General features: G+C 44.0%; 1 protein-coding gene across 1 annotated transcript in view; it reads left to right on the top strand.

Moving 5' to 3' along the window:
- Positions 1-4,335: 4,335 nt before the first annotated feature.
- The window catches only part of SND1 (staphylococcal nuclease and tudor domain containing 1), a 409,526-nt gene continuing 391,475 nt past the window's right edge, over positions 4,336-22,386 (top strand). The window contains exon 1 of the mRNA XM_032401299.1: positions 4,336-4,650. Coding sequence (XP_032257190.1) covers positions 4,573-4,650 — 78 coding nt within the window. The 5' untranslated portion in view covers positions 4,336-4,572. The remainder of the gene's footprint in view (positions 4,651-22,386) is intronic.

Raw genomic sequence — 22,386 nt, 5'->3', positions numbered from 1 at the left:
TCAGGGAGCTCTATTATAAACCTGTGCAGCAGTCCAAGTAAAAATATGCCAAGTTTAAGCAATAGGAGATTTTTAATAATAATCATAAAATATTTAACACATAGATGATCCAGACAGTCTTCTATGTGTTTAGCATATACTAATTCATATAACCCTCAAGCCCAGAACAACCCTAGGAGGTAGATCCTATTATCATCTTTATTTTACAGAAGAGACATCCATCAAATAGAGATACTATATAACTTGCTCAAGGCATACAGTGTTGGGATGTGAACCCAGGTGGTCTGTTCCCAGGGCATGTGGGATTGATTATGCCCCTGTGGATCTAACAGATTTTAGAGGTTGACTAAGAAGTGGGGAATGAATAAGAGGTGGAGTCACTGATGATCTCCAGATTTCTGGCTTGCAACTGGGTAAATTTTGGTGTCATTATTTGGGCTGTGACACATACTAGGGAAGAGTGGGTTTGGGAGGAAAGATAATTGAGTTCCTTGTGAGACATGTTCAGTTTGAATTCCCAAGGTGACAGCCATGGGCATATATCCAGAGTATTGTTGAACATAGAATTTGGAGCCCAAGAGAGAGATTTCAACAGGAGTTATATACCTATATTTGGGAATCCTTAGCATACAGCCAGGGGAGTGGCTAAGATGTCTTAGGAAGAATGTTTCAAATTAGAAAGGAAGATGCTTTGAGAAGAACCCAGAGGAACATCCATATTAAGTGCAAGCAAAAGAAGAGTCATTCACAATGGAGATAAGGAGGAGCAGCTAGATAGATGGGAAGAATAGAAGGAATATGGGAAGGAAAAAGGCATTTCAAGGAGCAAATATTGTCAAGCTTTATAGAGGCTCAGCAAAGTGAGGTGTGAAAAGTGTCCACTGAATGTAGTGATGAGGAGGTCAATATTAACCTTGGAGAGAACAGTTTCGGTAAATTGATAAGAGCAATAGAGTGCAGTGTGCTGATGGCTGATTGCAGGGTGAGGATGTGCAAGGCAACAAACATAAAAAATTTCACCAAGAGTGTTTGCCTGTGAGGGGAGGAGGAGAGCTACTAAAAGAGGGATGTGGAATAAAGGAAAGATTTATTTATTTTCACTATGCAAGAAATTTGAGAATATTTAAATGCTAATAAGAAGAATCCAGGATAAACCGAGAAGCTATAAAAACAGGAGAGGGAATTATCTATGAATAGAGTCCTTGGGGCATCTGACTGGCTCAGTCAGTGAAGCTTGCGACTCTTGATCCTGGGGTTGTGAGTTCAAGGCCCGCATTGGGTGTGGAGATTACTTAAATTAAAAAAAAAAAAAAAGTCCTTGACAAGGTGGAGGGGGTAGATCCAGAACATAGATGGAGGGGTTAGCCTAAGCAGTAGGAGGATGGTTTTTCTTTGTAACAAGGGAGAAGACGAGGAATGAGAAGGAAGGTAAGTTTTCAGATTTGGTGGTGGGAAATGAAGGGCGTTCTTGATGGCTTTTATTATCTCTCCCAAGTAGAAGGCCTACCACTATTTGAGAGTGTGGGAGCCAGTGGAATTGGAGTTAAAAGGAAAAGAGGTTTAAAATAGCCTGATTTTTATTTTACTTTATTTTTAATATACATATTTTTGCATCCTCCCTCTCCCCACAGAGTCACTGATTTTTAGGGCAGTGAAACTACTCTGTCTGATGCCAAAATGGTGGATACATGTCATTATACATTTGTTCAAACCCAGAATGTACAACATCAAGAGTGAACCCTAATGTAAATTATGGACTTTGGGTGATGATTATGTGTCAATGTAGGTTCATCAACTGTAGAAAGTGCACCGCTCTGGTGAGGGGTGTTGATAATGGGGGAGGCTATGCATGTGTATGGGCAGGGACTATATGGGAAATCTCTGTACCTTCCCCTCAATATTGCTTTGAGCCTAAAACCGCTCTAAAAAAATAAAGTTAATTAAACAACAACAACCACACCTACTGGCCAAAGTGGCTGAGGAAACAGAAGAACTCCAGGCAATGTGTGAGGGCCCATGAATTCACCGGGCCACCAACCTGCACAGATGAGGAGTGTTTTCTCTAGCTAAGTGGTAGGTTTGGAGAAGGCAGAGAGATCTAGAATTGGAATTTTGACAGGTAGGCCCGATGGAAGAAAACAGGGATTAGAGATGAGGATACTGAGAAGAGGGGGCAAAAATGACAGTCTAACCAAGGATTCAGGAGAAAGCAGAAGGGAATTGATTACAGAGAGATTCAGGGACTTTGAATTCTATGTAAAGCTAAAGAATAGTGTGTGATTGGCAGCCCCTAAGATGATCGCCAGTGATCCTGCCTCCTGGTATTCGTGCCCTTGTGCAATCCTCTCCCCTTGAGGGTGGGCCCGACCGAGAGACTTTTCTAATGAATAATAGCATATGGCCAAAGTGATGGGATGTTACTTCTGAGATTAGGTTCAGAAAGACTGGTTTGCTTGTCCTCTCTTGCTCTCTCATTTGTCTGCTCTGATAGAAACCATCTACCATGTGAGTTGCCCCATGCAGAGACCCACCAGCAAGGAACTGAGGCCTTCAGTCCAAAGCTCTTGGGGAACTGAATCCTGCCAATGATGACATGAGTGAGCTTGGAAGCAGATCCTCCCCATCAGGTAACAGACCTTCATGACACCACAACTGCCACTGACGCCTTGATGGCAGCCTTGTGAGAGACCTTGAGGTAAAGGCACTCAGCTAAGCCATGCAGATTCCTGACAAAAATGGTGAGATAATAAATGCTCATTGCTTAATACTTAAGTTTTGGGGTAAATTGTTATGCAGCAATAGATAACTAATACAAGGTATAAGAGAAGTTACTGAGTGAGAAGGGAGAGAGGGCAGTAATTATGATCAGATAATGGGGGGTCTGGGGTTCACAATTTCAGCCATGGAACAGCTGCCATACTTCATCCCTACCGAAGAGGGTGGCTAAATTGGCACAGGGGTCAAGTTCCTTGAAGATGAGGTCAAGGAGCTGAGACGCCAGGGTATTGGACAAGTCAGGTTCATAAATGTTTAAGTCATTCAGGGTCACTGGGTGCGGAAGTATGCACCATATGTTGATTTCAACCAATGACAAGGTGGCCGTTGAGGCAGAGAAGACAACAACTTTAATGAGATAGTGGTATAAATCAGGTGGAATGAGCCTTCCCAAAGTTGTTTTTTTTAAGAGGTTGGCAAATTAATGGGATGCAAGGGGCAGCACTAAGGATCTAGGACGATGCTGACCCCCAAAACTTGACCCTGGGATATGTGAAATGTGGAAGCATAGACAACCTCTTCTCAAAAGAGCTACAGGGTAAGTGGTGTCCTCAGTGTGGAGCCACATTTGAAGATTAAGTGGCTTAAAGGAAAGGTCCTTGGCTCCACATAGTGGGCACAGGACAAATACTAGCTGTCTCTAAACATTCATTTAAACATTTGTATGCCCTCGCTCTGTACCCCTCCCCCAATCTCTTTATTCAAAAGAGACTAGGTCCAGGTAAAGGGATGGGATGAGGCGGTTGGGGGCGGCGTAGCTCATCACAAGAGGTCTAGGGACTCTCTCCTCCAGGCCCAGGGAAGAGTTTGTACCAAGGCTTTCCCTAACTTCATTAGCGAAACTAGGAAGAGCCCGAAAACGAGGGTCATTCTCCCGCGTGCACACGGCACATCACCCCCTAAGAGACATTTATTTCTCCCACCAACGAACATTAATCGAGACCCTTACAAGTGCGAGATACCGGCGACACAAACACGAACGAGACACACTCCCGAATACAGGGAAGGCGCCAGGCCGCGTTGCCTGTCAGCGCCAACATCCGTAGATTTCACGATGCTCAGACTTTTCCAGGTTCTCCCCACATTTTTAGCTGAGGTAAAATGTCGGAATTAGGTGTGCAGCCGGTACGAGACCCTTTCAGGTCTTTCCCTCCATGGCTCCGGATTCCCCAGTCCGCACTCCCCAATCCGGCTGCGCCCTCCAGGAACGCGGCAAGTCCACGTGGGCTCCCCGGTGGCCCGCGGGGCGGGGCGCAATAGGCGGGGCCAGGCCGGAGGGCGAGGCTGGCCCCACCCCCGGGGCTCCCATGGCCCCCCGCGCCCCGCGGCCAGATGCTGACGTGTCCTTTCCTTCCCACTACACCTCCCGACACTACCTACTACGGCTGCCCCGGAAGTCCCGCCCCATACTTAGCCCGTCACCGCAAATCAGCTCTTTCAGCGCTTCCTGGAGCTTGCCTCGCGTTTAGGGACTAAAGGGCGGGGTTCCGCGACCAGGGTGCCTATTGGTTTGAGGTCCGGCGGGCTCTGGGCGCTAATTGGCCGGAGGGCGGTGGCGCTCTGGCACGCTTGCGCGGCGAGTAGAACGTGTGGCGGCGGCGGCGGAGAACGCGTCTCCTCTTTCGCTCCCAGTCCGGTTGCTGCTCTTGTGAGCGCCCGGCGAGTCCGTGCCGTCCATTGCCCGAAACCCGTCGCTTGCCAGCTCTCTGCCGCGGCGGCCTCCCACCAACACCGATACCCACATTGACACCTCCAAGCCGGCCCACTGCCTTACTTGCTGCCGTGCCATCTCTACACATGGCCTCCTCCGCGCAGAGCGGCGGCACCTCCGGGGGACCCGCGGTCCCCACCGTGCAGCGGGGCATCGTCAAGATGGTGAGAGCGGGGCCCGAGACACTGACCCCATCGCCCGCCTCCGGGCGGGTTTTGGCGCCGGCTCCTCTTCCCCTTCCGCGAGTCTGCATGGTCTCCCAGAGCCCCTTTCCTCTGTCCCTTTCCTTACTTTTCACCCATTCTCGGAATTCCCTTCCTAGACGGAACCCGACACGAAATCCCCTTGGTACTTTGCTTCCCGGACACCCTGGCATCAAGGGTCACGGTGATTTCCGTGGTCGCGGCACTCAGATCTGCTGTTTACCTGGACAGATCGGTTACTTGATTGATTAACGGGGGTAATAAGTTGATAGCTGCCCTCCCATCGCCCCGTTCTTCTGTCCATTTTGACATCTGCTGAGCAGTGTGCAGCTCTTCGAGATCCTGACATCCGCTCTTCCCTGAAACTAAGAGCATTTGGCCATCTTGAAGCTTTTCAGTTTCCACTGACGCTCACTTACTTACTCCCAAGTTTTCTCGCTCTTTGGCCCTCATATGCCGTCTTTTTCTCTCCACCTCTTCTGTCAAGTGTGTAGTCCCGAAAGCTCTTAGTATTTGTTCTCCCTCTCCTTTTGACCCTTAAATGCTAGTCCAGTAGGAATTTTAGCGATCGTTATTTTTCCCTCACCCCTTACACATAAGGAGAGTGGTTCGAAGAGGGCAGTGACTTGCCTAAGGTCATCACGTGGTGGCTTGGATCGGAGCCAGGACCGGGGCTCAAGTGTTCGGATTCCCAGTCCACGGCCCTAAGACTAGATTCTGCCTGATTTTATATCCCTTCACTCCCTACATTCTTGAATTTTGAATTTAAAACCCTGCAAGACTAATTTTTAAAAAATTTACTCTCCGGCTCCATGATAATTTTGTAGTATAAATTCTCTTTATCACTTGTCACCTCTGTTCTCCCCCCAACCCTCCCAAATCTTGGAACTTGACGTTTCTTGTTTGTTAACAGATTTTCCAGTTGTGATGACTGCAGACTAATAGACTTTCAGACATTTCAGACTTCAGTACTGACTTCCTTCTGGAACAGCAAATACCCTTTATGACATTTTCTCTCAAAGTTCCACAGTTTTTTGCAGTTGCAGAAAGTTTAAAAAACATTGTTTTCTTGGCTTATTGTCAGGGTTAAAATGTTCTTTAGTTTGTGTGTGTGTGTGTGTGTGTGTAAATTTTTGAGATTTTTTTTCTCCAGCCTTATTCTCATGTATTCATTTCTTAGGTAAAATTCTGCCACCAGCTGAGATTCCCAGGGTTTTCAGTATTGCTTTTCTCCTTCATGTGTAAATGGAAGGTCAATTTATTAGAAGCTGAATGAGAAGGGAATTTCCAAGGTCCACATATTTTTGCCTCTTCGAATTTTGATCTGTCCCATGAGTAGCTCCTTTTAGATTAGTTTTTTCATTTGCACTGATCTTTCCCTTCACCATAAGAACACACCATCGCTTGGCAGTCTGGTGGTGGAATTGGCAGGATTGAGTGGATCTTTCTGAATTTTTTCCTTCACTAAGGCTTGAATTTTTCTTAAAGGTCCCTCTTATTTGTGGGGTAGGAGTGGAATGAGGCTGAATATATTTTTGCTTCTATCAATGCTAGAGGCTTCCAGGGCATCTGGATTCTATGAGGTGACCATGCCCACAGTTTACCCCCATGGATACTGAATATCAACAATCATTTATTTATTAAGGGTCGTGTCTTGTGCTGAGTATTCTGTTTGTATTATTTCATTTATGCCACCTAACAAGTAGATAGCATTGTTGGTTACAGTTTACAGATGTGTGATCTGAGGTTTAGAAAGAATAGTTCACCCAAGGACAGGCACTTTTACTGGCAATAAGAGGCAGAGCTGGGACTTGAACCCAGGACTGGCTGCCATAGCAAGTGCTGTTCGACATCATGCTATGCTGCTTCTGCCTCCAGGGCATGATTTTATAATGTGGAGGGTGGGGCCAGTGATGCATGACCACAAAATTGCAGGAAAGTGAAGCTGACTGTAATCAAGTTGAGGAAAGATTAGATGTTACTCCTTGTCTTATCCTCGAGCTGTTATTGTGGTGAGTGACTTCATTTAGTGCTTATGGTCATTATGTGCATAGGAGTGTGGTGTAGAAGACACATTTGAATCTGGGAGGAAACTTTTAAAATTCAGCCCTTGGTGGGGCTCCTGGGTGGCTCAGTCAGTTAAGCATCTGCCTTTGGCACAGGTCATGATCCTGGGGTCCTGGGATCAGCTCACTGCTCGGCAGGGAGCCTGCCTCTCTCTCTCCCTCTGCCTCTCCCCCAGCTTGTGCTCTGTCTCTCTCTCTCACTCTCTCAAATAAATTAATAAAATCTTACAAAGAAGAAAAAAAAAGAAAATTCAGCCAGTGAGTAGTCTCTTCTTTTCTGTGACCAAACTGCAGGGATGGGTGGGTGAGTTGCAGGTAGGGGTTAGGGGAGGGAAGCCAGGTGAACTGCAGGGCGACAGGCAGATTTGTGCCAGGAGTAGAAGCCTTGTCTGGAATGAAAAATCGACCACTGGCAAATTGCTCTGTGTGACGCTCTTCTGCTACGCAAAGTTGTATTTTCCTGGAGAGTAATCATTTCCAGTGGTACTAGGAACTGCTTTGTTAAGAACTACGAAGGAAAATGGAGCTCTGTGACAGGACAGTGAGAAGGAAATAGTTTGGAGAATTGGAACATGGTTACTGCCTTTTGGGAGAGGGGTAGAGCCTGGAATACTGACTAACCAGAGGTGCGCTTTTCAAGGGAGCCCTCCATATTTGTCTGGACTCAGGCTGAGCTGCAGGTCTGAAACGGTATAGGGATGAGCTTTGCTGCAGTAAAGAAGAATAGTCTTTCCTCTTTTTGGGGGGGCAAAAATGAGATAGAGTCATGGAAGGTGCAAGTTTCTTCTGGTCTCTGCCTTCTAATCCGAGTAAGTCCTGTTACTTTTTTCTTTTTTTTTAAGGTTAAAGAAGAAAGTACTCAGAAATCAAGTTGTAAAAAATCTTTCCATTTGACCAGTTTTAAAAAATGATGGTGAAGGTAGAGGCTGTGTCTGCTTTTGAGAGTGGGAGCAGAGAGACAGAAACAGAGTTGGTTCTGGAATGTGTTTAAGGAGGAAGTGGGCAGTAAGTTGACACAAGCATTTTGGAGCTGTTCTGTTACTGAAAAGGCAGTGAGGATGATGGAAAAACTGAAGGTGGATTTATATTTCCTGAGTTGGGATGAGACTGGCAAGTGTGTGGGCAGACAAAATATAACCTGGAAAAGTAAATGTCCCTGTCAAATCAGATACTATTTTCTCAAAACCCTGAAGGATTCTAACTCTGGATTTTTTTTTTTAAATAATTTGCTAGACTTTCTTTAGCTGCAACAGATTATTATCGGCACATGATAAATAGATGAGATTGGGAGAAGTCTTGGGGTACTTAGTGTAAAATTTGGTCACTCCACTTAGCAGCTACTTAGAGATGGCTGTTTTCTCCGGTCTTACACACCTGATTTACTTTGTGTTGTGGGGATAGAGCCCTTTTGTATGTCTTTTCACTCTGTCCCATTCTAACTCGGTGTGTTTGCGTGTCTTTTCAAGCAGGAGCCACCCGGGTTGCTTTCAGGACAGCCGAATGAGTCTTCCACAGTTCTGGAATCTTTTGTGCTTATCAGAAGCAGCTGTGGAAGCGCGTTATCTTACCCTGCTTATGGTGTGAAAGGCCAAAGGGAGGATAATGCGAAATCTCCGTTCATTTCATCCTGCCCCACTTAATTGCCTAAAGGAGAAAGGAATCCCTCTGTCAGTCTTTGGTTTTAGGCTAAGAACCATGATTCTCACTGGGTGACTAACGCAGAGGGGCATCAAAAGGAGGAGATGGCCACAGTTTCCTCCTTCAACAGGAATTGTGCTGCCAGGTTGTTCTAAAGTGGGATATAGACTTCCTAGTGAGTAGCTTAGTGGAAATTTCTCCAGTGTGCAGCTTGTAGGAAATGCTACCTGTAATTTAGGTTATTATAGCTAACTGTTTCTTAGGTTTCTGAACTAAGAAGTATGTGTCTTTCCAGAGTGTAGTGGGGACAAAGAGTAGTAGTCCATTGATCTGCTCCTTCCTACATGTACTTAGCTCATGCAGACTGAAAGAAAAAAACATCTTTCCTAACCTACTTAAAATACTCTTATTCTACTACTCACAGACAAGGTAGCTGAATAACAGTATTTTAGTAGAGCCATTCGCAAAGAACTAGGTAGAATAGGATGGAAGGCTTTTCCCTGTAGTCTTAAAATTGCCCACTTCTCAGCAGGTGAGCATGGTAGCTTTCACTCAAGATTGTAAGTAAAGGAGCACTAAGTTTCTACTGTATCTTAAATGTTTTCTGTCATTTTTTTTTCTGCATGAAAAGAAAGCATCCAGCTGGCCGCTGCCATACACTAATGATACAGAGTGGTGAGCAATCATACTTCCTTTCTTTCTTGAATAAACTTTATTGATCATCTGCTGTGTCAAGCTTTATGTGGATATTGGAGAAACAATGGTAAAAAGTAGATCAGATTCCTGCCCTTACGGTTTATGGAGGAGACAGACAATAAAAAAGTAAACAAGAAATAAGCATGATATTATAAGATAATGATTTCTGGGGAATGGGACAGAGTGGTTGGGAGCAAGGGAAGGGGTGGCTCCCATAGATGAGGTGTTTAGGAAAGGCTTCTCTCAGCATTTGTGCTGAGATCTGATGGACAGCTAACAACCAGCCATAGGGGAAGTATATTCTTGGTAAAGGGAACAGCAAGTGCAAAAGCTGTAGGGTCCCCGCTCATGTTTATCTTCAGTGTTTTTATAGTAGCTCTTTAATTCCTTCAAGGTCAGTGTTCCGCATAAATGATATGGATTTAACCTGAGCTATTAATCTGTGTTTTAGGGTGATAGAAGACAGAAAGGCAGTAGAGGTGGTTGCTGTCCTGGTACCCTGGTGAGATCGATAGCTACATTAACTCATTGTAAACAGTGAGAAACTGATAAAAAAATACTTGCTCTTGGTCATATACATGTTTCGTACGGGGCCAAGACTACGGTTTTTTGACTTCCTGTCAGCCAGTCCTGTGTATTCCTAAGGTCACCACCTTTCAGTGGAGGGTACTTAGCTGAAAAGATAAATGCCAGGAGCAGGCTCAATGAGAGTCAAATAGCATGTAGAATTTGTCGTTGTTTATACTTCTGTTAGCATTTTATTACTACGTTGAATGTTCTGCTGCTCTGGCTTCTGGCAGCACTTTTAACCTAGCAAGCTTTAGTGACAGTGAGGGTGGAAAGCAAAGTAGCATGCTCCAGAGCTCAAAGCAATGGCCAGGAAGGAACTAGCTCATGCCTAGTGTGGCTTATTAATGTGACGGGAGACTCCTGAGCCTGGGTGGTGATCAGTGCTGGTAATAAGTGGGCAGATGATTTGGTGGAGTCTGTGCCTCCGTTTACTTGGAGTGTGACATTTGGGAAATGAGTGAAGGTTCTAAGGCCTGTTGTGTACTCACTTATCAGCGTGGACTAGCTGTCCAGCTGACAGGTGTGGTTCTAGCAGGGGGTGCAGGAGATCTCCTTTGGAATCTGGTCTTTGGATTTATTTTATTTCATTTCTTCAAGAAATAACATAGCTAAATATTGTAGGAAATTCTTTGCCGTTTCCGGGACAGGGCATGAAGTAAAGGGATTCAACTCTTAGGGGCTTATGTAGTTTTTCCTTTTTGTCTTGTTGGGAAATGTAGAGAGCCCCAGGTTCTGTTGCTAATTCCTCTCTCGGGAGACTGACATATGCTTTTTGTTTTTACAATAGAAACTGATGCAGAATCACAGGCTGTGAGCATCTGATGCAGACGGAGTGCTGTGGGACTTCACTTAATTTCAGTGAGACTCAATATGATAAACTCATGTTTTTCTCATCTAGCTCTAATGTTTAGGAAAAAAAACAGTGGTTTCAGTTGGCATTTTTTTAAAATTAGGAAGTAAAACAACTTAGAGGTAAAAATCTGATGAAAATTAGGTGACGTTTTCGGATGTCATTTTTGAGATGTATGATATAAACTGGGCTTGGCACATCTTCTCTTTATATGCTTAGGATGCGTGATTTAAGGCACCATTCTTCTCCCTTTATGCCCTAACACATTTTGAGGTGCTTTAGGTTCTATATGGGAAGTCTTCTTGCGATGGTCTTGTAACATCAACCTCCTGTGTAAGAGGAGGAATTGAAAAGATGGGAGAATCTGTGCCTAAAGTTAATAAACCTAATTTATTAACATTGTCTTTGGGAAGCAGCCTGGCAGAGAAGAGAGATTGATTGACCTAAGATTCGGGGGATACAGTTCTAGCCCAGATGGTGCTGTTCTCCACATGGGTGATGTAGGGTAAGATATTTCACCTCTCAGACTCTTTCTTTCTTAAATGAAGTGGTAAGCTCAGTCTCTAAACTTCTAACAGTCCCAAAAGGCTGTGATTGTGTAAGAAACCTTATATTGCATGTCATTTAGGCATGATGAATCAAAACTGAGAAATCTACCGTATGGTAGGCTTCACTTTGAATTGCTGCTTATCCTGCAATGAAACATGTTTTCTGTTCCCATTGCTTGTTTTTTGTTTTTTGTTTTTTTTTTGAGACAGTAGATGAAATATGAAATGTGGTTTTTGTAGTATAGAAGATGAGGGAGTTAGAATTTGAATTAGACTAAATGACTGAGTAGCGGAGTGGATTAGAGGTGGTGGATAGAAATGAGCCAGGGGGTTTCTGGCCTCAGTAGTGGTATCAGGATAGACTAGTGGATGCTCGTTTGGGACCCAGAGGAACATGCCAGCAGTGGGTTTTATTTACCGTCTCACCTCTGCTTCAGAACACCCTGACATTCTCCTAGGGCAACAGGTCTTGACTTGAGAAGGGTGGGGATGAGGAGGGCACTCCGGGAACCTGTAGCTCATGGGGAGCATTTACTCTGGTCCTGCTCTTACTTGGAGGAATCTGGGGGGGCTTGGTAGGGTTCTGAGCTCTTGCTTTTCACACTTCAAGGCTGGAGCTTCTTCCTTTAGGTCATCCTAATTGTCCTTTGCAGATCTTTTCCACTTCATTTAATGTACAAGTATAGGAACCATCATAATCTATTCATCGTAGTTCCTCACATGGTTTCTTTTGAGTTTATTTTTTATTGTAAGGTTTCTTAAATCCTTTGTGGGAATAGATTTAGAGAGAAACAGCCCAGATTGTTGCTTCAGGACCACCTGGAAGGCCTTTCAGAGGCACTGAATTAGAATCTCTGTGAGTGTGTCCTGGGAACCTGTATTTTTAAAAAAGCCTCTCCTAGGTGATTTCCGAAAGAGTCATTTTTGGATCAATTCAGGGACTGGCATTTGAGACCCACTGATCTTGTTTAACTCCTTTTTTATATGTAGTTGAAAGGGCAGGACACAAATGACAAAAGGAGTGTTGGGGTGGGTGCATCAGAATTTTATGAGGGGAGGATACTAGTCTCTTTCTTTTTAGTGCTTATCTTGATGGCTCTCAGGACACTTTGCACTGCTTTTAATCTGTAGCTCAGTATTGGGCTGATGTTCTCAGGGGTCCATTTACAGTGATCTGAGATCCTATTCTTGGGTCATAACTGATAGCTGAGAAGTTGTTGTTTTACATGCCTGATTTAGGCCATATGCTCATTTTAACACTCATCTGCCACTTTTCCTTCTATTTGTATAGATTCCCAAGATCTTCCTATAATTTGGCGCCAATAACTTGGCACATTATTACTATGGAAGTCTTTAGTGTCATCTACAAACATGAAGATTCTGTGCTGCTCACTTTCTACTTTTGTAATCCTTGGGAGCCATACACTTGGGCCTTCTGGTTTGTTTCTGTCCTGTTTTCTTGTTTATAAGCCCCATTCTTAACCATATCAGTAAAACCCTGAATGACCTCTTTGATGGTCTTCGTCTTTACTTTTTATTCCACTAGTTTGTCTAATATGGAAATAAAATTTTCTTACAATTCTCAAGTCTTCAAAGTCCTTATGATTAAAGGTCACATCTGCGGTTCCCTTGGTGGCTTTTCCTCATATTGACCAACAGTTTTCTAGTTCATCCCTGAATTCCTTCAGAAAGTTCAGGTGAATGCCAACCAGCATTGATAATTTAATAATTACCAGTATTTAAGTTTTGGACTTAATACCTGCTCGTAAGATTTCAAATAGCATAGAAGTATATAAAATTAAATACAAAAATCTCTCTCCCTCTGGCCTTATCCCTCAGTTTTTTAACATTCATTCTCATTCCCCTAAGGAAATGTGTTTCCAAACTTTTTATGCAGAAATATACATCCTCCCTCTTTTCTTTAAGAAATAAAAATGGGGTCATAATATATGTGTCCTGCAACTTTTTAAGAAATCGTCGTGACTAGGCACCCCTGAAATATTATTTTTAAAGCAAACTTAATTTGGATATCCTGGGTGGCTCTGTTGGTTAAGCGTCTGCATTATGGCTCACGTTGTGATCTCCGGGTCCTGAGATTGAGCCCCCCCTCAATCGGGCTTCTTGCTCAGTGGGGAGTCTGCTTTTCTCTCTCTCTCTCTCTCTCTCAAATAAATAAATAAAATCTTAAAAAAAATAAAGCAAACTTAATTTTACTGTTGGAAATGGAAAACCTGTGTTACTTGCCATAACTAGAAAGTACCTTAAAAGATGCACAATGAAAAAAAATGTTATTAAATTCTAGCTAGGTCTTGTGTCTTGTGGAGGGCTCTGAAGAAAGTTTAACAAGTGATGAAGATGTGCCAAAGGCTTCCTGCCACCAAACTGGAACTTTCTTCTTCATTTAATAGGAATCATTGAAGGAGACTGGGAACGGGGACAGTTCTTATGCATGTGTAAATATTAAATGCTGATATATACAGGGTTCATTTATCCCTTAAAGCAGTTTTTTTTGTTTGTTTTTAAACAAGCCCACACATTGGGAAGCAGACATAACTTGTGTCTTGAGGCAGAACTGAACTGATTTCTGGAGTGTCTGTGGTTCAGGTCATTAGCTTCACTGACTACTAGCCATATAACCACGGGCAGGTAATTTTACCCCTTCAAGTTCCAGCTTTGCCTGTAAATGGGTGTAATAACAGCACTCTCCTAATAGGGTTGTGGCTGATTAAATGAGAACGCGTGGAAAATGTTTAGCACAGTGTCCAGCGCATGTGGCATTCAGTGACCATTAGCTGGTCTTAGTCCAGCAGTTTCCGTATCAATAATCCTCAAGTCAGATGGGGATGAAAACGGAACTGGCTGAGCAAAATGAGAGGAATAAAGAAAGAGACCTGGCAGGTCTTGTGATGTTAAAGTTGTTTGATTTAGGGGCGCCTGGGTGGCTCAGTCGTTAAGCGTCTGCCTTCGGCTCAGGTCATGATCCCGGGGTCCTGGGATTGAGCCCCGCGTCGGGCTCCCTGCTCCGCAGGAAGCCTGCTTCTCCCTCTCCCACTCCCCCTGCTTGTGTTCCCTCTCTCACTGTGTCTCTCTCTGTCAAATAAATAAATAAAATCTTAAAAAAAAAAAAAAAAGTTGTTTGATTTAAAGGACTGGCTTTAGTTTCGAGATAATGTTCTTAATACTTTTTCTTTTGCTAAAATATCCTTTATTTTATAAATAATGTGATGACAGTTGTTTTAATATCCTTGGCAAAAATAAATAGATAACCGGTTAGTCCCTAATTTGGGGGGGGCAGGGGAATCTTACATGTCTATGAAATTTAAAAGTCTGGGAACCCCTGGCACAGCAGAAATGTGTGCACCTGGCAAATGTGTAACTCCTCTGAACTTCAGGGTATTAGCTATTGAAATATTAGGAAAGATTAAACAAATTGAGGTCATGTGTGGAAGACTTCAGGTGTGTGTGTGAGTACTAGCTGTTGTTCAGTGGCACAGGGGTGACTAGTTAGGAGGAACTCAAGGGAGAAAAGTTCTAACTCCCTTTGCTTCCCTGCCCCCATCCTTCCAGCAACCTTCTAGCTTCTGATATAGGACCATCCTGCATTTCCTCCCCTCCTCCAGTACCCTTATCACTGCTTGCGTCAACTCCACCCCTGCCCAAATCCATGTCAAAACTTGAAGTTGATATGGTGATACATTTAGAACAATTTTTTCACTACAATGTAAAACATTTTTTTAAAGACTTTATTTATTTGAGCGAGAGCGAGGGGAGAGGTAGAAGCAGACTCTCCCCTGAGCAGGGAGCCCGATGTGGGGCTCAATCCCAAGACCCCGGGGTCATGACCTGAGCCAAAGGCAGACATTTAACCAACTGAGCCACCCAGGTGCCCCTAAAACATTTTTTTTTAAAGACTTTATTTATTTTCAGGCGCCTGGGTTGCTCAGTGGTTAAGCGTCTGCCTTCGGCTCAGGTCATGATCCCAGGGTCCTGGGATCGAGCCCCGCACCAGGCTCCCTGCTCCGTGGGAAGCCTGCTTCTCTCTCTCCCACTCCGCCTGCTTGTGTTCCCTCTCTCGCTGCATCTCTCTCTGTCAAATAAATAAAATCTTAAAAAAAAAGATTTTACTTATTTTAGAGAGTGTGCGTTTGAGTGGGGGGGAGGGGCAGAGGGAGAGGGGGAGAATCTCAAGCCGACTCCACGCTGAATCTGGAGCTGGACTCAGGGATCGATCTCATGGCCCTGAGATCATGACCTGAGTGGAAACCAAGAGTCAAACGCTCAACCGACCTAGGTGCCCCTAAAACATTTTCTATTTCCTTATCCTCCAGGGAGACTAAGTAATCCAAATTTGCTTTTTTTTTTGGTTCTCTATGCCAGTTCCTTAAAACCTCAGTCTCCCATGGAAGGACATAAATTAGTTCTTGGCAAGTAACAGCTCTTTACCTGGCCTTGGCACCTTTGCAAGAACAGGGCAATTTACAGCCCAGTCCCCCTTGGGCTGTTGCTGTTCTCACCTGTTGTCTTGGCATAATTATCAGTAACACCCCTTTTCACTTCAAACTGTCCTGATTCCAGGGATAAAATGGTTGTTTACTTGGTAAAAACAGTCAAATCTGGGAGAGAGTGGGGTGACAAAGTTCACAGAGACCAATATAAACCGAAGGGAGATGTTTCTGTAAATCTAGCAACTGGGATGGCCTAAAAGGAGGGTCTCATGGCTAAGAAAGCCTTTAATGGAAGGCGGCCTAGGCTTGAGACCCTAGGCTATGTACTTGGTTCTGGGTAAAGCTTTGGGCTGACGAAATTTTAGTTGTCAGTCTTATTAAAATGTTGCTATTAAATAGAAGCAGGTAGCTTTGTTTTGTGATGGAAAGGGGAACTTGTGAATTTAAATACTGATGGTTTTCTTGGAGAATGGATGGGTTGGAAAATCAGATGTGATATTTTCAGATCCGTTTGTTTTAAAAATCTTTTCTGGGGAGGTGGTGAAAGTGACAGGTCTTGACAGAGTCAGAGAGAAAATGGATGAGCTAAAAGTCAGGAGAAATGGGTAAGTACAGGTGGGAATACCAGATAGTCTTGGAAGCAGCTGTGAGCAATCTGGATGCAATGTGCAGGGTTAAGGCAACTTGCCTAAAGTGACTAAGCGTTGCTGGAAGTTTGTAGTAGAGAAAGGAACGAGGTGAGGTTTCTAAGTTTTTGTTTCCAGTCTTTGGAATGGGAGGTTAGTGAACTTTTAAACTATGAATTCTGTTCCAGGAGAGGGAAAATCCATTGTTTTATAGCCTTTAATACCAGGGGCATTTTTATTTTTGGCAGCAACCCAAAACAGTGTGTTGTTATGCCAAGTGTAATTTATCTGCTTATCTAACAGTACTCTCCCAGGTCTTCATGAAAAGTGGTGCATTTTTTCCCTACTTCCCTTTCCTTCCCTCTGTGCAGAAGGGAGACTCTGGAGTGCCTGGGTCCTGGAATCCTGCTGAGATCTATTATTCTGTGTGCAGTAATTGCTTGTGTTATTACTCTTGGCAGGTGAGCCCTTTCACAGCCCAGAGGCCAGGAGGCTGCCTCTGTTACTTAAAAGCAGAGTTATCTTGTTAAACTCTTCTCTTGTGAGAGCTTTAGAATCTCTTGAGACCTCCTGCAGGCTCTCTGTGGGGCACAGGCCCAGCTCCTGGGTAAGCCTGCCCTGCCCCAGTGTTAGTCATCGTGATTCCAGCTCTGGAGGACTAGCTCTCTGTTACATAGTGAGGCAGTGTAGGGCGGCTAGCTGGAACGCTTGGTTTCCATTTAACTCTTAAGTGTTCCTGTTATCAGTGCTCTTAATGAAAGTACCTCTCACACTCTTGTGTCAAAGAAAATGTGTTTCTTTGATTATCAACAGGAGAAGCTGAAAGCCAGTGTAGGGAGAATAAGAAGCTCAGGACTTAGATTATCTGAAGAACTTAGAAAATTGGTTTTTGAAACTGGTTGATGGCACAGTGCAAAGAGTAAAGATGCTCTGTGAGTCTGAGCTGTCCATAAACCTGGATTTGAATTCTATGCTTTATTTTAAAGAAATGTATTTATTTTGTTATTCATCAGAGAGTGCGCTCCCTCTGCGCACCACCCCCCCCCCCAAAGGAGAGGGGAATCAGAGCTGGACTTTTTGGTTAGCATAGGCTATGTAGAATATTATGGATGTTTTTATTTTATTTATTTTTTAAGATTTTATTTATTTGAGAGAGAAGGAACACACGGGGGGAAGGGGAAGAGCAGAGGGAAGGAGAAGCAGACTCCCCACTGATCAGGGAACCCGATGCAGGGCTCAATCCCAGGACCCCAGGATGACGACCTGGGCCAAAGGCAGACGCTTAACGGACTGAGCCACCCAGGCGCCCCTGGATGTTTTTAATAAAATGGAGGAGCAGTCTCTTCTGGGCAGTACCTGCAGTTAAGATAACACAGGGGAATTCCAGATAGGCCAGATAGCCTTCTCTTTAGCTTCTTGAGGAGGTATGCAAATCTGTGCATGGTGGTGGTGGACGGAGGAGTGAGACTGGGGCACCAGCAGGTAGTGGGGAAGGATGACCACTTGTCTTGTGTTCTCCAGCTGTGTTAGATGATTGGAGACTTCAATTTTTATTCCCCCATGATAGTTTTCCTAGGATTTTAATGGTAAGAAGAATCCTGGGATGGTACATTAATTTAGCAATAAAGGACTCTGAAATGTTTATGGTAGATTTGTGATTTGTACTTTATTTTGACATCTAAAATTGAGCATTAATGTTTCAAATAGGAAAAGTTTCCAAACAAATCTGGAAAATAAAATGGCAAAATTAATGCTTTTCATGGGTAGCCTAGAAATTGAATTACATCCTTAAGTTCTACAGTTAGGCCTGCATATAAACCAAAATAAATATGTTAGATATTCTTTAGAGTTGATTCACTCTGAATAGTACTGAGTATTATGCTCTATAAGCTAGCATCCCTTTTACTCTAAGTTCTAAGAAAAAATGAATAGGACTTTATGGCAGCAAACCAAAGGCAATAATCTTCATTTCTCTCAGGTCTTTCAGGGTCTCTGGTGTGCTTTCATTTAGCTGTATCTGGTATCAGCCCTCCTTCCCCTCCTAATTATTGGACTGTGATGTGACCTGTTGTACTCTGGGCCACTATGCCCGCAGTGCTCTGAGAAGTCCGAGATGGCAGCTACAGCCGTGCGGGCTAGTCGGGTAATAGCTGCCCTCTGGCCGCTGCCTCCCTGGACCAGGAAGCAAGGGGGCACTTCCCTCCTTCCTCTGAGCATTGAGGGTGCTGAGGCGGAAGGAGTCCAAGTGGGGGGTGGGGACTGGACTGACCCAATAACTGAGTAGCTCCCGGAATGCAGTCCCAGGCTTCTCTACCCTGCCTCAGCAGCCCCTGCTTCACCCCCATTAGTTCCTGTAGGGAGGAGGGATGGTGGGATGGCCTGATGGCCTTTTTTGTCATCAGGAACTTTTTTTTGGGTTTCCTTAAGAGAAGAAAGAAGAAGCCTTTGTGTTTGGGGAGCTTCATCCTCTACCTGCGGGGCGGACACAGAAGTTTAAGAGGCATCTCCTCTTCAAGCCTCCTTTCATATGACCACATGAAGTAGTCTGAAACAGTGGGCATGTAGATGAAATGTATGTGAACAGAACACCTGCATCATTTATTTGAAACCCGTAAGACAGGCTGAGGCTAGATAGTCTAGAAGTGTGTATTTTGAAGTGTTTAAGAAAAGGTACAAATCAGTTGACTTTTTAAAGTGCTTTCAGTGCTTTAAAATTTCTGGTAGTCCCCAACCAAATCTTTGGACTAGGGCTCCAGTTCATCATTATTTGGTTAATCACTATTACAGGTTGGGATGTGGAAAACATTCAGAAGGCATGGCCCTTAGAATTGTGGACCCTGCTCATGGCTGGCACAGGAACACATCTGTAGTACTTTGTGCATGTACAGCGCTTAGAAGAACCCTAGAGCCTACAATTGGATGTTTCTAGTGGCTGCATTGGGCCCACCTGGGATCTGGTTGGGGGTTGTTGGATTATGAGCCTGTCAGAGACCGTTGTGCGCTGGCTCAGTGGTAGCCCAAGCTTGCTTGTGCCCTCTCTGAGCACTTCCCTCTCTGTCACAGTGTGTTCTTTGCCTATCCACTTACATTTCTCTGAAGATAAAAAGGAAGTAACATTACTTTTGTTACTTCCAGTTAAGGCATTCAAATATATTTTTGTTACCTTGGTATTGGAATACAGGCTTGGGGTATAAACCTACCGAGACATTCTTGTCTGTTAAATAAGAATAAATGTAAGAATTATGGAGAATATAATCATAGAAGAAATTATCGCATTTGCTTAGTGTCCCTTTGGGGGATATAGGAAGTGACTGAGGGAAGTGGGAAGACAATTGAATATTGAACACTTAATTGGGAGGTTCTCCCGTGTGGTCTGGGATATAGATTTGAGTGGTTTCTGTTGAATAGAGTAGACTTGACAGCTCACAGGAAATAATCAATTGAGTGGTTAGAAATGAGTTAGCTAAGACGTTCTTGAAGGAGGTAACAAGGGAAATTCAACATCTCGTAATAAGAGGACTGCTGAGGGAAGGGGGCTGAAGAAAATGTTCCCAGAAATAACACAAACTTCCTAGGGAGGAATGGAACGATGCTGAAGATAGTTGAGGCTGCGTTAGAGAGGGCAGAGAGAAGGCCGGACCAGGTACTGAACTCTGGGAGTGGAGAATCCTGGATGAAGGGAGGAGGACTAGGTGAGGACATGCTTGCCTGTGGGTCGTGCCAAGGGGGTAGGTGGCAGGCCTTTGGGCTACCTGTTGTCACTTGGCAGAGAAATAGGAAAACAGCTGTGAGTGTGGCACATGCTCTTGAGATCCTGGCTCTTGTTAGCTTCAGCAAAAATCCACTAAGCTAGGAGCTGTTTAAGGACAAGGACCATATCTTGATTGTTCTTGGCCCCTCTCTCCAGAGTCTGGCACTGTGCTTTATACACAGTAGGGCCACTCATTTATTAAAAAAATACTTAATGCTTCCTTTGTCTCTGGTCTCGTTCTGGGCTCTGGGGCTATGAGGATGACTAGGGTATACCTGGTCCTTGTCCTCATAGATCTTGTAGCTTTGAGAGGAAGACCAGTACTAAACAGCTCTTCTATTTAGTGCTGTGATGTATTCCGTGGGAAAAAGTACAGAGTAGTCAGAGAGCACATGTAGCAAGGCCATCTGACCCAGTCTGGGGGTTGGCCTCTTTGAGGAAACCGTTTAAGCTGAATTTGCTGGAGAACATGTTTCTGAGCCAGGCAGTTAAGGTGGGGATAAAGAGACTGGGAATTAATAACTTTATTGTGCATACCCATCACTCAAGGATCTTATTGTAATGCAGATTATGATTCAGTAGGTCCTGGGTGGAATTGGAGTGTCTGCATTTCTTACAACCTCTCAAGTGATTGCTGGTCTGTAATTTTTTTCAGAGGCTTTCTGTGCATCCTTCTCACTTCTGCCTTTTTTATTCTTGGGCTGCAGTTGAAAGATGATGGGACTCAACTGGGTCATTTTTCCCTCCAGTCTGTAGCCATGGTGGCTGCAGTGATAGAACTGTCTAGGGCTTTCTGGCTGTAATTGATTAGCAGTAGAGATTGTTCCTCTTGTGCCCTCCACATGCTGACTGAAAATTCTCCTCTACTGTCCTTCCATTTTGATCTGGACAGCCTACATTGTAGAGAAGGCCAGATGGAAGGGAGTCGGGAGGAGGAAATTTTAGGATTTGGTTAAGAACAAAACAAAACCCAGTGTCTTGCATATTAACAGAGAATTTCTTTTGGCATCTCCCAAAACACCCTTCTAGATAAGCGTGGGGGACTCAGGCATTGTTTTTGATAATCCCATTCCTCTATGATAATAAGGCCCACTCTGAGGGGTAGAGAGATTATAACTAAGATTATAAGGCTTCACTGAAACCAAAAATATGTATGGTGCTCTTGTCTCTTATAGAATGTTCAACTGGGATTCCTGGGTGGCTCAATAGGTTAAGTGTCTGCCTTCGGCTCGGGTCGTGATCCCAGGGTCCTGGGATCGAGCCTCACATCGGGCTCCCTGCTCAGCGGGGAACCTGCTTCTCTCTCTGCCTGCCGCTCCCCCTGCTTGTGAGCTCGCTCTCTCTCTGACACACACACACATACACACACACACACACACACACACACACGTTCTCAACCTGCTTCTCTCTCTGCCTGCCGCTCCCCCTGCTTGTGAACGCTCTCTCTCTCTCTCTCTTTCTCTCTCTCTCTCTCTCTCACACACACACACACACACACACACACACACACACACGTTCTCGATCATTGTTTCCTAAAACGTTTGAGATGTTAAGGAGTTTCTGGCTTTTCTGAATATAAAACCTAATTAGATCACACATGTAAATTTTAAAAGTCCCCACCAGATAACTAGCATAGGAAGAAAGAGGGACTCTTCCCTAAAACCTGAGATCCTTTTTGGGCGCGATCACCTTTTTGAACTGTGCGCTCAGACAAGGTTTGAATTCTGTGATTTGAAAGCATTGTATTTTATTTGGAAGAGGAATGTGAAGCAGTGAATGGATAACTTCAAAAGATGTCCCTGCAACACAATAACAACTTGACAGTCATTTTCTTAGTGTTGTGTGCATAGAGCAGGGGAGGGAGGGAGGTGAGGAGCAAGACAACCACCAGCTTCAGAAGTACCAATGAGATCCATCCAGTTTTTGTGATTGTATTGTCATAAGGCTCTAAGACAGCCTGTAGTATGTTTAGCACCTAAAATTTTCTTTAAACCTTATTTTGAAGAATTTCAAACTTACATAAACATTACAAGGATAGTACAAATAACTTCTGTGCTCCCTTCATCCAGAGTCCTCAGTTGCCATATCATCTCTCTGTATTTATTACAGTCCTTATTCATGGTAGTTCTGTTCTGTAAAGTTGCAAACACTGAACGAGAGAATACTGAACCATCTGTCCTGTGAGAGATACCAGGGTTAGGTTCCTACCAGCCTCTGGTCCTCACATTTTCATCAAGTGATAGATATCTGACCTTGTTCCATATGTGCTTCTGTTGAAAGACACCTTATTTTAATATATATTGTTGATTCATTAACATTGAACTTATGACCAAAAGCATTATAACTCATGCCCAGATAAAATTTATCTAACATTTGCTCTGTAAGGCACATCACAGCATCTTTCTTTGTGCTTAAAGATCACTTCAGGACTACACCTGGGGACCATTTTAAATTTAAACAGTGAGATGTCCAACAAAAAGCCCTGTTCACTGCAGTAATTTTTCTTC

The sequence above is a fragment of the Phoca vitulina genome, unplaced genomic scaffold (assembly GCF_004348235.1).
Source record: "Phoca vitulina isolate PV1807 unplaced genomic scaffold, GSC_HSeal_1.0 scaffold4, whole genome shotgun sequence".
Classification (NCBI taxonomy): domain Eukaryota; kingdom Metazoa; phylum Chordata; class Mammalia; order Carnivora; family Phocidae; genus Phoca; species Phoca vitulina.
This window is presented reverse-complemented; position numbering and strand designations above follow the sequence as displayed.